Raw genomic sequence first — 15,971 nt, 5'->3', positions numbered from 1 at the left:
TGGCTGACTTTTTTTTTTAGGGGGGGGGCTCCAAAATCACTGCAGATGGTGACAGCAACCATGACATTAAAAGACGCTTGCTCCTTGGAAGAAAAGCTATGACCAACCTAGACAGCATATTAAAAAGCAGAGACATTACTTTGCCAACAAAGTTCTATCTAGTCAAAGCTATGGTTTTTCCAGTAGTCATGTATGGATGTGAGAGTTGGACTATAAAGAAAGCTGAGCACCGAAGAATTGATGCTTTTGAACTGTGGTGTTGGAGAAGACTCTTGAGTGTCTCTTGGGCTTCAAGGAGATCCAGCCAGTCCATCCTTAAGGAAATCAATCCTGAATGTTCATTGGAAGGACTGATGCTGAAGCTGAAACTCCAGTACTTTGGCCACTTAATGGGAAGAACTGAGTCATTTGAAAATACCTTGATGCTGGGAAAGATTGAAGGCGGGAGGTGAAGGGGATGACAGAGGATGAAATGGTTGGATGGCATCATCAACTCGATGGACATGAGTTTGAGTAAGCTCTGGGAGCTGGTGATGGACAGGGAGGCCTGGCACTGCAGCCCATGGGGTCACAGAGAGTTGAACACAACTGAGCAACTGAACTGAACTGTACACGGCCTAATCTTATTAGCAGCCCCACGCTTGAGCTGTTGCTATAAAACTTCTCACCAAATCCCTCTGGGTGGAGACAAACGGTTATCGAGGGCAGGAGCCACTGTGTTCCCCTTTGCCTGGCAAAGCAATAAGCTATTCTTTTCTACTTCATCCAAAACTCTGTCTCCGAGATTTGATTTGACACTGGTACATAGAGGCCAGGCTTTTGGCATCAAAATGCACTTGATTCTTCTTGAAATGCTCAAACGTGTTTTTGTCTTTTTCCCACCAGAGGGGTGATGGTGTGCTCAGCTCCGATGAAAGTGACAAAGGCAGGAAGAAGGATGGCCAGCTCAAGACTCCCAGCAGCAGCCACCTGGCTTATGGCATCCTGGATATCCCACCATGGTATCTCTGCATCTTCTTGGGGATCCAGGTAAGGCCACACAGAAGCATTGGGTGCAAGGAGGCTCTGTCTCAAAAGGCGCATCAACACACACGGATCAAATTAGTCAAGATCTAACTTCAGTTGCTTATGTTCTTGGCTTCCATATTGTGAACCTTTCGGGGACCCAAGGCTCCTCCAGGCTCTCTTTTCTCCCAAGGAGTTTGGGGATGGGGGCAGGGAGTTAGGGGAAGTTTCTCCCCCATGTTAAGCTACTAGGTCACATCAAGGACACCAACTGGGCCATTGTGAGGTGTTTTTTTTTCCCCAAGATACCAATTATAATTTGTTTGGAAACAACTGAAATGTTTGATAACCAGTGCTTGGGGAATATTGGAAAACAAGCATATGTCAAACACTTGTTGGAATGTTATCTGGTGCAACTTTTCTATTTACTGGTAAAACACATGTTATTTAACCCAGGCTCTAATGCTTAAGAATTTCTCTGTAAAGAATTCCCCAGTGGTCCAGTGGTTAGGAGTCCATCATTTCACTGCCAAGGCATGGGTTCAATCCCTGGTGGAGGAACTAAGTTCCCACAAATTATGTGGCATGGCCAAATTAAAAAAAAAATTTTTTTAAACAATTTCTCTCTAGATATGCTGGCAAGACTTGTTAAGATAAGTACAAAGATGTTCTATTGATTAATCATAAAATCACAACAACAAGCAAAACCCAGAAACACCCCCAAAATATCCATCTTAGAGAACTCTGGCATATTCTAACAAATAGTTTTTTAATGTAGCTGTTAGAAAGAGAAAGATATATTTACCTTGCAGTTAAAAAATGATCACCAACATAGATTAAGTGAAAAAAGTCAAGTAAATAACTGTGTATAGTGTGATCTTTTTTATGTTAAAGACTAACAAAAAGAGAGAACAGCAGAAATAAGTATATGTAGTAATTTTTGCATGTCTTGAAGGAATCATAAGAAACTAATAGAGGTATTTAACCTTGGGTTGAGGAACTAGAAAAAGGAAAGTAGCTTTCAACTTTCACTATTTGTTTTGTAACTTTTTGTAGCTTGAATCTCATACATGGATTTGTTTTCATTTTAATCCCAAAATGTTCATTGTGGAATATCAGGGGTGGGATATACTTTTTTGTTTGCTTCCTTGTGCTTTTCCACAAAAGAAGAGAAACAAATGTCTTACTATTTTTAAAAATATTATTGTGAGCCAATAAAATGGACAATGCAGATACTTTATTGTGAAAGGGTGTTGAATTTTGTCAAATTTTTTTTCTGCATCCGTTGGGGTGATATAATTTTTATCTTTCATTTTATTAATATGGTGTATCATATTTATTGATTTGTATATATTTAACATTCCAGGGATAAAAATCCTACTTAATCATGTCATATGACCCTTTTAATGTACTGTAGAATGCTGTTTGCTAGAATTTCATTGAGCATTTTTGCATCTATATCCATGAGGGATACTGGCCTGTAATTTTCTTTCCTCGTAGGGTCCTTATCTTGCTTTGGAATCAGGGTTATGTGAAAGTCGCTCAGTTGTGTCTGACTCCTTGCGACCCCATGGACTGTAACCTGCTAGGCTCCTCTGTCCATGGGATTTTCCAGGCAAGAAACTGGAGTCGCTTGCCATTTCCTTCTCCAGGGGATCCTCCCAATCCAGGGATCAAACCTGGGTCTCCTGCATTGCAGGCAGATTCCTTACGGTCTGAGCCACAACCCCATCAGGGTTATGCTGGATTGTAAAATGAGTTTGAGAGTGTTCCCTCCTCTTAAATTTTTTGGAGGAGTTTGGGAAGGCTTGGTGTTGATTCTTCTTTAGATATTTGATAGAATTTGCCAGTGAAACCATCTGGTCTTGGGCTTTTCTTTGTTGGGAAATTTTGATTACTGTTTTAGTCGCCTCACTAGTCATTGGTCTGTTCAGATTTTCTATTTCTTCATGATTCAGTCTTGGCAAGTTGCATGTTTCTAGTAATCTATCCATTTCTTCTAGATTATCTAATTTCTTGGTGTGTAATGTTACTATTGTTTTATGATACTTTGTATTTCTATTGTATCATGTCTCATTTTATTTGAGTCCTCTCTCCTTTTTTTCTGAGTTTAGCTAAGGGTTTGCTTATCTTAAAAAAGCTCTAGTTTTGTTTATTTTTTCTATGGTTTTTCATTTCATTTATTTCTGTTCTGATCTGCATTTTTTCCCTCTCTTCTTCAAACTTGAGACTCAATTTGTTCTTCCTTTTCTAGTTCTTTGAGAAATAAAGTTAAGTTGTTTATTTGAGACCTTTTTTCTTTCTTAATGTAAGTATACATTGTTATAAACTGTCCTCTTAGAACTGCTTTTGCTGCATCCCATTAGTTTTGGTATGTTGTATTTCCATTTTCATTTGTCTTAAGTTATGTTTTATTTCCCTTTTGATTTCTTCTTTGACCCATTGGTTGTTCAGGAGTGTGTTTCTTAATTTCCACCAATTTGTGTCCAGTTTCCTTCCTCTTATTGATTTCCAGTTTCAGACCATCGCAGACAGAAAAGATTGTTGGTTTGATTTCAGTCGTCTTAAGTTTCCTGATGCTGTTTTGTGACCTAATGTATAATCAGTCTTGAAGAACGTGCTCAGGCCTTCCTGGTCAATGGTCTTGCCCTCACCTTGTGCCTTATTTTAATAATGAGCCTCTTGTCTTATTCCTATTCTTAAGGCCACTTCCTTGGTTCCCGTTACATCCTCCTGCACTGTGTCTCTACCTTGGTTTCTTGCATAGAACAGCAGTTCTCAGCCCCGGGGTCCTGCCTTTGAAGCCCAGACCTTCTGGTTGTGTCCCTGCTTCTTGCTGCCAGGGCTTCCTAGTTCCTGCCACTTGCCTGGATCTCCTCTGAGACCAGAGATTGAGCCTCCAGTGGGAGGAATAGGATTAGGCGGAGTAGGCAGCCACAGCATCTCTAAGTCTGTCTCCTCTCTCTGCTCTGCCCACAGCACTTCCTCACGGCCCTAGGGGGGCTTGTGGCAGTGCCGCTCATCCTGGCCAAGGACCTGTGTTTGCAGCATGATCCCCTGACCCAGAGCTACCTCATCAGCACCATTTTCTTTGTCTCTGGCATCTGCACTCTCCTGCAAGTATTTTTAGGAATCAGGTAGGTAAAACTCCTCCCCATGGATTCTGACTTTTATCTCCCAGGGTAGCAGTAAGATTTGCTTGGCCTGTAGCCTGAGATGAGTTGGAAAGCTGGTGTGACATGACAGAGGGAGCACAGGATCAGAAGTAAGCACCTGAGTTGAAGTCCCAGCTCCAACATTTACTATCTACATTAGCCAGAGTTCTTGGTTAAAGAAATATAAATAGCTACAGGTAGCCGTGCTTGAAACCTTTTACCTTTGCAAATTCTACAAGGCTTGTGGCTCCCAGTGAACACACTGTGGGGACGCCTCCCTGGACTTTAGAAGGAGCAGTACAAGTGAGGGAATCTTCACTGTAAGTCTGCTTGTGACCTAATCTGTGCCAGGTCTGTGCCCAGTTTTGGAGATGCAGAGGAAGATGGAAAACATTCCCTACGATGTGCTTCTGCCCAACCTGTCATATGAGAAAATTACTTGAGAGGAAAAATTACTATTTATTCTTTTTTTCCTTCCAGTTTCATTGAGATGTAATTGTCAGACAACACTGTATAAGTGACAGCATGAGGATTTGACTTACAGACGTCAAGAAATGATTAGCGCAGTAAATTTAATGAACATCCATCATCTCACATAGATACAAAATTAAAGAAACAGAAAAAACATTTCCTTCTGATGAGAACTCAGGATTTACTCTATCATTTATTTATCCTTTATCAATTATCTGAATCAAACTACAAGTGAAGGCTGTTACAAGGTGGCTGATTATTCCAAGATAGGCTGCCTGTAGAGAGTACCTAGAGAATATTCCTTCCTAACCTAGTCTTCTTGCCTAAATCAAATCAAAGACTCTTTCCAAAGTGCTGCTTTTGCAAGTCATTTACAGGAGATATGCCAGGTCTCTCGTTTTTTGTTGAGGAGAGGGGTTTAGAGCCTACATCTTTGTCAGATTATTTCCCTTCTCTCTCTTCCTTCTTTTGTCATCATCTCTGAGAGCCAAGATTTCTTCCAAACCCCCCACCAAGCACTGAGAGAGGTTTAAGGTTTGGTCTGGTCTGTTTCTCAAGTCCCTGAAATCCAGGCCCCCTCCTACCTTCCCAGGATCAACCCCGGGAGTGACAGGTGCTGCAGTAGCGAGGCCTTGCAGCCACCTGCCTGGACACCCAGGAGGTCCCACCCCTGGGCCGCCCCGTGGAGAGTTACATACACAAGGCTCTTCTGGATGGGGGAGCTCCTTGCCTTAAACTGAGATGGTGTTCACTATAATAATGGAAAAAGGTTGATCTTGGAAGCTGAGGGCCTGAATTCTAGTTCTGGCTTCTGTGTTGTGGGAACCTGCACAAGCCATTCACCCTCTCTAAAACCCAGTGTTCTCATCTGTAAAATGAGGGAGCTGAAGTGTGTCGTATCTGTAAGTCCTTTCATCTCTAATATGTGGACACCTGTGTTGTTGACAGAGAAGATGATACAGTACTATGTTCCAACTGGAATCTCAGTACTGAGGGTGCTTGTGGACCTTGCCTTCTGGTAAACCCTGTGAGAGGCATAACAAAATCAGAAGATAGAGTTAAAAGAATCTGTTTACCTAATTAAACATGCAAAGAAAGAGGGAAATAAAATTAAGAAATAAAGCCATGCTAATGTCTTAGACTAAGGTAGGGACAGGAATACACCTGGGATTATTTCCCCGAAATAACCTTCCTGTTTAGAGACTAACAAGTACAGTAGCTCATTAGAGACATTAGAAATTATAAAACTAGCTGATAGCCTGTGAATCAAAGGCCTAGTAGATTTGATTGCAGGTTATCAGATAAACAGTATTTAATTATGTACTTTTTTAGACTGTAAACAAAAATGCTGATACTGCAATAAGATTTCAGAAGATGTTAATGATTAAAACCATGTTAAATAGTCAAAGGGAATGGTAAGAGGCAATAACAGCTTCCCCAATAAGAGCTGAAGAGCGCAGGGCCCACTGTGGGGCAGGCAGCTGCAGCCCTGGGCAGAGGGATGGCTGCCTCCCTGGTGTGACTTTAGGGTCTTGGGTGTATCTCCCAAGGCCCTTCCCACTGAGGTGCTCAATTCTGAATTTATGTAACCATTTGTTTCAAAAGAAAGCGTTAAGTTTAAATGCTGCCACTAAAGGAAATGAAATATTGACTGTGTAATTCTGGGTCTTAATTCCATTTCTGGAATTATTCATTTTTACCTAGGATTTTCTTTTTCTGGAGTGGTTCCAAGTGATATATCTCCCTTTTTATTTTCCTGGGAATGTCTCAAGTGTGGAGACATTCAGATCTGGCTTCTATATAGTCTTGCCCAAATCAGCCTGGGTCCTTTTCTTCCATGGACTTGCCTGCAGCTGGGCCCTGATCTGCCCGAGCTCTGTAGCTGTTGCTAGGTTCTGCAGAAAGTCCATGCCCATCACCAGAGGTCTGCAGCCACCTTGCCCTTGCCTCAATGACAAATCGCACAAGCCACCAGATGTGCCATTGGAACTCTGTGCTTGCTAAGTAGCTTTAGTCATGTCCCATTGTGACCTTATGGACTGTAGCCCGCTAGGCTCCTCTGTCCTTGGGATTCTCCAGGCAAGAATACTGGAGTGGGTTGCCATGCCCTTCTCCAGGGGATCTTCCAAACCCTGGGATCAAACTTGGGTCTTCTGCATTGCAGGCAGATTCTATACTGCTGAGCCACCAGGGAAGCCCGTGAGAGAAATACATCTTATGTAAACTGACAATCATTTATCTAGTTAAAGATAGCAAAAAGAATCAAAGAAATGTTAAAGGTTATTTCTGGGTGATACATATTATATATGAAAGATATGTACCAATATTGTATGTGTGCTGATAAAGTTTATCTACTCAAGGGTTAAAAAAAATGATTAGAACAAGATGTTAAAAATTATTTCTGGGTTGTGGAATTATGTTGATTTATGCTTTGTATTTTTATTTACCATTAATTTTTCTTCAGAGTCCATGTGTTGCTTTATAACTGGGAGAAATAAGAACCATTTAAAACTTTTTCTTAGAAAAGTATCAGGGCATGTTTCTTGAGCCCCACACCCTTTGAATCTTTCAGTTCAGTTCAGTTCAGTTCAGTGACTCAGTCATGTCTGACTCTTTGTGATCCCATGGACTGCAGCATGCCAGGCTTCCCTGTCCATTACCAACTCCTGGAGCTTACTCAAACTCATGACTATAGAGTCGGTGATGCCATCCAACCATCTCATCATCTGTTGTCCCCTTCACCTCCCGCCTTCAATCTTTCCCAGCATCAGGATCTTTTCCAATGAGTCAGTTCTTCTCATCCGGTGGCCAATATATTGGAGTTTCAACTTCAGCATCAGTCCTTCCAATGAATATTCAGGACTGATTTCCTTTAGGATGAACTGGCTGGATCTCCTTGCAGTCCAAGGGACTCTCAAAAATCTTCTCCAACACCATAGTTCAAAAGCATCAATTCTTCAGCACTCAACTTTCTTTATAGTCTCCCTCTCACATCCATACATGACTACCGGAAAAACCATAGCTTTGACTAGACAGACTTTGTTGGCAAAGTAATGTCTCTGGTTTTTAATATGCTGTCTAGGTTGGTCATAGCTCTTCTTCCAAGGAGCAAGCGTCTTTTAATTTCATGGCTGCAGTCACCATCTGCAGTGATTTTGGAGCCCAAGAAAATAAAGTCTGTCACTGTTTCCAGTTTCCCCATCTATTTGCCATGGAGTGATGGGACCGGATGCCATGATCTTAGTTTTCTGAATATTGAGGTTTAAGCCAACTTTTTCACTCTCCTCTTTCACTTTCATCGAGTCTCTTTAGTTCTTCTTCCCTTTCTGCCATAAGGGTGGTGTCATCTGCATACCTGAGGTTATTGATATTTCTCCCGGCAATCTTGATTCCAGCTTGTGCTTCATCCAGCCCAGCATTTTGCATGATGTACTTTGCCTGAGAGCAAAAGTCCAGTAGACTGCTCATTACCATCTTGGAAGTGGGGCTGGGAGATATGGCTCACGGCTCCAGGCTTGAGACAACCTCCCAGATTCTGCAACCTTTGTCTCTTCACCTGCTTTTATCTCTGTTTTCCCAATCTGTTTCCCTGTGGCGGTCAGCATTAAAGCCCTTAGAAGAAAAAAGAAAAGAATAGGTGTGCAAATCTGTGGGGCAGATCAGAAGGGAGGACTGGAGCAATGTGGGTGGCTGTCAAAGGCACTCTCAAGGCAGTAGGTAGTGATGGGTTTAAAGAAGACAGACACACAGCCTTCTCCTACCAGAGAAGGAGATCTATCCCCTCCCCTTTCTTCTAGGCAGAGGCAAGCACTCTCATCTCTCCAAGCTGATTATTTAGCTATTTTCCCCTGAGTCTCCTGCATAAGACTTCTGTCTTATGCACTAGCGACTGAAGTGCCAATATGGATGACTATGATTTCATTTTCTTTCACAGCCCCTCACTCCTACCACATAGAAGCATATTTTCCATCTTCCTATTATCACATCCTCCCAGCATAGGTCATCATTGAGTGTTTGCATTATAATGTTGTTGTTTAGTCACTAAGTAATGCCTGACTCTTGAGACCTCGTGGACTGTAGCCCACCAGGCTCCTCTGTCCATGGGATTTCCCAGGCAAGAATACTGGAGGGGGCTGCCATTTCCTTCTCCAGGGGATCTTCCCAAACCAGGGATCAAACCAATGTCTCCCGCCTTGGCAGGTGGATTTTTTGCCACTGAGCCACTAGGGAAGCCTGCACATTATAATGACTGCGTGTTTTCTCTAAAATTAATATCTTTAAAAAAATACTTTAAAGTTTCTGTTTATTTTCATTTCAACGATAAACTCCCTGCCTATTGGTATAAATCTCTTCTTGATAATTTCATCGCATCAGGTAGCTATCAGCTTCATCTTGATGGACTACCCCCTGGGGCTCTCTGACTTGCTGTCATCTGGAACAGTCGCTACGTTCCTGGTGTATATTAGATGTCTCATCTTGAGATGCCTCTTTACCCTTATCCTGGCAATTCTCTTCATGTCTATTTTCAAGTCTAGATCTCTTGATCCCAGGCCTTCCTCTTCTTTTTGGTGGAACATGATTACACAGTAGTTCCCTCAGAGACCACATGGGAGATAAATTCTGTAAGACTCTTCATATGTGAAAATATCTTGATCCTATTCTCATATTTGATTGATAACTTGGCTGGATATAGAATTTTAGGTTGGAAATAATTTTTTTTTCCAGAATTTTGAAATCATTGTTCCCTTGCCTTCTAGTTTCCAGTGTAGTTTTAGGAACTCCAAAGTATTATGCAACCTTCCCCCTTCTGCTGCAGGATTTTGTACAAGCCCAAGTTGTGCTGAGTCTATTTAACTGGAAGAGATCCATTTAGTCATAGTGTCTTAACATACAAGATTGACTATGATCATCCTACTGCTACATCCAATAAACAACTGTTCAACTAGGCTTGACTTTTGAGCTTGCATGTTGGTTTCTGCAAGGTCCAATTTTAGCAAGAATCCTGCTCAGTCCTTGAGGTCAGACTATCCACCCTCACTCTCTGATTGGGTTCCTCATTCTCCATCATCCCCAGGTGATGTCCGATCACCTTGTCCTGTCTTCATCAAGAATCCTCTCTTCACCCTGATGCTTCCTCTTAGTACTTTTCTATCCACTGAACCCCACCCTCCTCCTTGGCTATAAATTCTCACCTTTCCTTGTCACATTGGGAGTTGAGCCCGATGTCTCTCCCCTATTACTAAATCCCATTGTAGTAGCCCCCTTGAATAAAGCCTGCCTTAACGTCTTTAACAAGTGTCATGTATACTATTTTTATGGAGTGCATGAGAACTCAGGGAGAAGGATTGAAGCTTAACTTCCCAATACTTCCAAAAGGTTAGCTGTTCCTACTTTATGAGCCCAAATGGAAGTATTCATATATACTAAGAAATGAGAAAAATTACTCACGTAATCGTTACCATATACTGTGTAAGAAGTTTGTTCTTACCACATGTCCTCTTATCAATTGTTCTTATAACAAACATACTGTCACAATTTGGCCCCGTGACTCAGACTTTCTGATCAGGGCTCTGCGCTTCCCAGTTGGACCCTGCCACTGGCACCTCCCCCAGTACCAGTTCCTCATACAGAGACAAAGCAGCATTGTGCTACACACCTTGCAATACTCCTGAGATAAGGATGAGAAAATGCTGTGTAACTTTACAACACTATACGAGCTTAGATGTTGATAGCACCCCCACGGACACATATCTGTGGCTTTGACCACTTAAAATACCAATCCTATCAAATTTCTAAGGCACGTTCCTGAGACTGTAGATTTTGCAAGTTGTTGTAAAGGAAAATGGTGGGGAATGTTCTTCAGACTTGAGCATACAGATGAGATATTAAAGAGTTAAGGGAAGGGGAGAATGGACAAGGGAGAGTCTTAGAAAGCACATCTTAGAAAACCAACCTTCAAGAAATGGGAATGCCAGGCAACAGCTTTAAAATAAAACAAAACAAAAAGCCCATATTATAACATCTGTTATTTGAGGAAAAATTAAGAAAATGTTTTGCTATACATACCTTTTCCAACTCTTTGCAACCCCATGGACTATACAGTCCATGGAATTCTCCAGACCACAATACAGGAGTGGGTAGCCTTTCCCTTCTCCAGGGGATCTTCCCAGCCTAGGGATCAAACCCATGTCTCTCACATTGCAGGTGGATTCTTTACCAGCTGGGCCACAAGGGAAGCCCAAGAATACTAGAGTAGGTAGTCTATCCCTTCTCCAGGAGATCTTCCTGACCCAGGAATCAAACCAGGGTCTCCTGCATTGCAGGTGGATTCTTTACCAACTGAGCTATGAAGAAAGTCCTCATATGACTGAAACCAGGCTTCAACAGTATGTGAACTGTGAACTTTCAGATGTTCAAGCTGGATTTAGAAAAGTCATAGGAACAAGAGATCATATCGCCAATATTACCTGGATCATAGAGAAAGCAAGGGAATTCCAGGAAACCATCTACTTCTGCTTCATTGACTACACTAAAGCCTTTGACTGTGTGGATCACAACAAACTGTGGAAAACTCTTCAAGAGATGGGAATACCAGATCACCTGACCTGCCTCCTGAGAAACATGTATGCAGGTCAAGAAGTAACAGTTAGAACAGGATATGGAACAATGGACTGGTTCCAAATTGGGAAAGGAATACGTAAAGGCTGTGTACTATCGCTCTGCTTATTTAACTTATATGCAAAGTACATGATGTGAAATGCCAGGTTGGATGAAGCACAAGTGTAACCAAGATTGCCGGGAGAAATATCAATAACCTCAGATATGCAGATGACACCACCCTTATGGCAGAAAGCGAAGAGGAACTAAAGAGCCTCTTCATGAAAGTGAAAGAGGAGAGTGAAAAAAACTGGCTTAAAACTCAACATTCAGAAAACTAAGATCATGTCATCTGGTTCCATCACTTCATGGCAAATAGATGGGAAAACAGTGGAAACAGTGGCAGACTTTATTTTCTTGGGCTCCAAAATCACTGCAGATGGTGACTTACAGCCATGAAATTAAAAGACGCTTGCTCCTTGGAAGAAAAGTTATGACCAACATAGATAGCATATTAAAAAGCAGAGACGTTACTTTGCCAACAAAGGTCCATATAGTAAAGCTATGGTTTTTCCAGTAGTCTTGTATGGATGTGAGAGTTGGACCATAACGAAGGCTGAGTGTCAGAGAACTAATGCCTTTGAACTGTGGTGTTGGAGATGACTCTTGACAGTCCCTTGGACTGCAAGGAGGTCAAACCAGTCCATCCTAAAGGAAATCAACCCTGAATATTCTTTGGAAGGACTGATGCTGGAGATGAAGCCCCAATACTTTGAGCACCTGATGCAAAGAGCCAACTCATTGGAGAAGACTCTGATGCTGGGAAAGATTGAAGGCAGGAGAAGAGGATGACAGAGGATGAGATGGTTGGATGGTAACACCGACTTGGTGGACATGAGTTTGAGCAAGCTCTGGGAGTTGATGATGGACAGGGAAGCCTGCCATGCTATAGTCCATGGGGTCACAAAGAGTCGACATGACTGAGTGACTGAACTGACTGACTGACCCTTTCCAGAAGTAACCACACATTTCAGAGGGAATAATAATGAAGATTATTCTATTTATTGAGCTCTTCCCCAGGCATCGTGCTAATCACTTATATATATTTTATCTTCACTGTTACTCCTTGGGAGATTACTACTATATTTTGTCAAAGAGGACACGGAGGCTTGCAGAAGTTGGGCAACATGCCTTCGTCACATAGCTGATAAGGCAAAGTCATATTTGAACTTGCCTTTGGTCTATACCATGCTCTTAATTGGTGTTATAGGGCTGTGGTGAAAAAACCTAAGACTTATCCTGGTTAATTCTATGACCCTGGTCTCCAGATCTGTTATCTATAAAGTGATAAGGCCTGGCTGGATATGCTTCAAATGGCCCTTCTATTTCTAAAATGTTGAGTTTTAAAAATCAACAATCTGTGGTTTACAAAGGAGTTAGAAGGCATATGTATAATAATAGTGAATCATATTCAAGGTAATTCAATTTTTAAAATAAGATGAAATTAATTGTGAAATTAAAAGCAGCTCTGAGATACATTAAAGTCACCACAAAAGGTAAAATGTATAAAGAACAATGAAAGCCTTGTAGTGATACTGAATGCATATATCTTAAACATGTACCAAGAAAGTGCATAAAAGAAAAACTAGTAGAAATGCAAGAAATATACATAGATCTCTGTCAAAAGAGTATCAATAAGAAGTATGAGCAAGGTGGTAATGCTCATAAAACAAGGTGGGGAGGGGGACAGGAATGGATGGAAAATGGGATTGGAAGATCTGAGTATAGGAGAGCGAAGGAAGAATTTATGGATACATTGTATAAATCTAATGGTAGGACATAGGAATACACTCTAGTAAATTAATGGAAACAGTTCATCTTGCTCTTGAACATAAAATGTATTTAGTAGTTACAAAAAGGTAGGGGGAATTCCCTGGTGGTTCAGTGGTGAGGACTTAGTGCTTTTGATGCAAGTTCCCTTAGTGGGTGAACTAAGATTCTGCAAGCTGAGAGGTGCAGCCAAAAAAAAAAAAAAAAAGGTAAAAAGTGCATCTATCATGTTAGTACATTATCCCAACTACATGTAATAATCTTGAAAAAAAAAAAAAAACATGAACAGAGCTAGAAAAATGCTGAACTACTTGAAAATTTTGAAATATCCTCTTAAATAAGTTCTAAGTTAGGGATATAAAAACAGAAAATATTTTTTAAGTGAAAACAAATCTCACCATCAGTGAAACTGTTTTAAATATATTTTGGCAGTATCTAATTTCTATGTAATGAGTAAAACAGTTTATAGACAAGGAAAAACAGATATAAAATCACATCTTTCATGACTTAATGAAATGCAAATTCACATTTGTCAGGATTTCATTATATGCCTATTAAACTAAAAAAATGAAATGAGAAAACCCAATGTTGACAGATTTTGCAATACTAACCTCGGTCCTGGAGGGATAGAAAAGAAAAATAGACTTCTCTGCCCTCATGGAACCCAGTAATACTGAAATGGCTGAGGCCATGGTGGTATAGCAATGATGAATTGTTTATAAGTATAACTGTAAACTGTTTAAAGAATCCCTGAGAAAAAAAAAAAGAATCCCTGAGAGTGAGTTACTGTAAATGATTAGTTTGTTAGTACAAGGGCTAACGAGGAAATATGTAACTAGAATATAGGTGGGAATTTTGTCTCACTCACTGTGGTATTTCCAATGCCTGACAACCAGTGCTTCCCGCAGAGCAAGTCCTCAGTAAATATTTGTTGAATGAATGAAATGTGCATATGGAATTACAGCAAAAAACTGAAACACAAATCTTGTCTTACATACTGTTGGTATATATGATATGCAAAGATATCTGTGTTCATTTTAAAAGCTCAAAAGGGATTTTGCAATGATATAAGTATAGTGTGTTTCCCTTCTCTGTCAAGATACTTAGCTTCATAATTTCTATGAATTTTTAATTGAAGTATAGTTAATTTACAGTGTTGTGTTAGTTTCAAGTATATAGCAAGTTGATTCAGTTATACATATATATAAATATATATTATATATATAGATTCTTTTTCATTATAGATTATTATAAAATATAATTCCCTGTGCTATACAGTAGGTCCTTGTTGTTTACCTATTTTATATACATATTAGTGTGTACATGTTAATCCTGAAGTCCTAATTTATCTCTCCCCACTGTAATTTTTTTAATTAAAAAATCATTCATACATACCCATTCCATCACCCATGTTTCCTGCCCTGTGTGTACCATACATTCCAATTTTTTGGAGCCTTATGGGTCTAGATTTATGAATCTAGATCAGTTGTTCTCAACCCTGGCTGATGTTAGAATCACCTGGAGGTCTAAGCTCTCCCCATGCCTGGGTGTACCGTTTGACAAGCCTGTGAACTCATCTGAGGCTGATGCTCAGGCCTTGCTAGTTCCTATGTTTAGCCAGGACAAAATCCAGTTAGGCAGTAAAACTCTTTCATATACTTAATATTTTCATTAAATAAAATGTATTTGTTCTCAAGAAGACTCTTTAAGCTATCTTCATGGAATCCTGATTTCAAAAGTGCTCTTTTAGTATTGTTTAGAACAAGTATCTAAACTGGGTATGCTGTACTATGACAAATGCAAGCGAGAGGCCAAGCTCCTCTGTCCCACTCTCCCTCCACACCAGTTCTATTATAGTATGCAGGGTGAGGAGACTAGGTCAGCCTCAACAGCTTCTGACCTTCTAGTGAGACGGGGTTATTGGAGGTTGACTTATCAGGCTACATTCACCTTGAAGGGAGACAAGTCAGATGGACACTGCTAGAAGTTCTCACAGAGGCCAGAGTGAGATGCTGACCAGGCGGAAGAAAGGCCTGTGTGGAGGACACGCCCTGATAATGGACCTCAAGCATGTTCAGTCCCTGTTATAAAAAGGAGCCTGGAGGTAGAGGTCTGGAATTGCCCTTCATTTTTGAAGGTGCAAAGGAATCTGGCCACCCAGATTCTAGGCTGTGCATCTCTTGTCAGTGGGGGAACTTGATGTGTGTGAATTGTGCTTTGATCTCTGGGACTGGAAGGCAGCGGCACTCACCAAACATGTTCCCTGAGTTCTGTGCTGCCCCAGATCATTTCCCAGTACATGACTCTCTGCTCCTGGGCCCGCATCTCCAGGAACGGGATCAGGTCTGCTGGTCTTATCCTCCCCACCTCTCCTACCTGTCCAAAGTCTGGCACAGTTCGTGGATCTGACCTGGAGATTGATAGGAGTTCCCTATAACTGAAAACTGCAGGAGTCATGTGTTGCCCTGAAACCAAGGTAGGACTTGGGATTAAAAGGCCTCTGCTGGGGCCAGTGACAGGCCAGTGTTAAAGGGGCTAGTGGGTAACTGTCTCCTTTCCCCTCCTCCAGGCTGCCCATTCTCCAGGGAGGGACATTTGCTTTCTTGGCACCCTCCCTGGCCATGCTGTCTCTTCCCACCTGGAAGTGCCCCACGTGGACACTCAATGCCAGCCTCGTGAACACCAGCTCACCTGAATTTACTGAGGAATGGCAGAAGAGGATCCGAGAGGTAGGGGGTTGAGGGGGTGGGGGTGCGAGGAATGGGGTGGTCCTCAGAAGGGGCTTCGGAGTTGACTCATTTTTTCAGCTCACTACTAGGCAAGATTCCAAACTTTAAGACACTTGGTTCTTGTTTAACTCAGTTGTGTCATTCAGGGAAAGAAACTGGTGGCCTTGAAGCAGGCTCTAAAGTT

At 41.3% G+C, this 15,971-nt stretch overlaps 1 protein-coding gene across 4 annotated transcripts in view; it reads left to right on the top strand.

Annotated features, from left to right (window-relative positions):
* The window catches only part of LOC133072513 (solute carrier family 23 member 1-like), a 59,176-nt gene that overhangs the window by 13,912 nt on the left and 29,293 nt on the right, over positions 1–15,971 (top strand). For all 4 annotated transcript variants that reach the window (XM_061165864.1, XM_061165861.1, XM_061165863.1 and 1 more), the window contains exons 3-5: positions 886–1,029; positions 3,985–4,142; positions 15,628–15,787. In XM_061165864.1, the coding sequence (XP_061021847.1) occupies positions 886–1,029; positions 3,985–4,142; positions 15,628–15,787 (462 nt within the window). The remainder of the gene's footprint in view (positions 1–885; positions 1,030–3,984; positions 4,143–15,627; positions 15,788–15,971) is intronic.

The sequence above is a fragment of the Dama dama genome, chromosome 18 (genome assembly GCF_033118175.1).
Source record: "Dama dama isolate Ldn47 chromosome 18, ASM3311817v1, whole genome shotgun sequence".
Classification (NCBI taxonomy): domain Eukaryota; kingdom Metazoa; phylum Chordata; class Mammalia; order Artiodactyla; family Cervidae; genus Dama; species Dama dama.
This window is presented reverse-complemented; position numbering and strand designations above follow the sequence as displayed.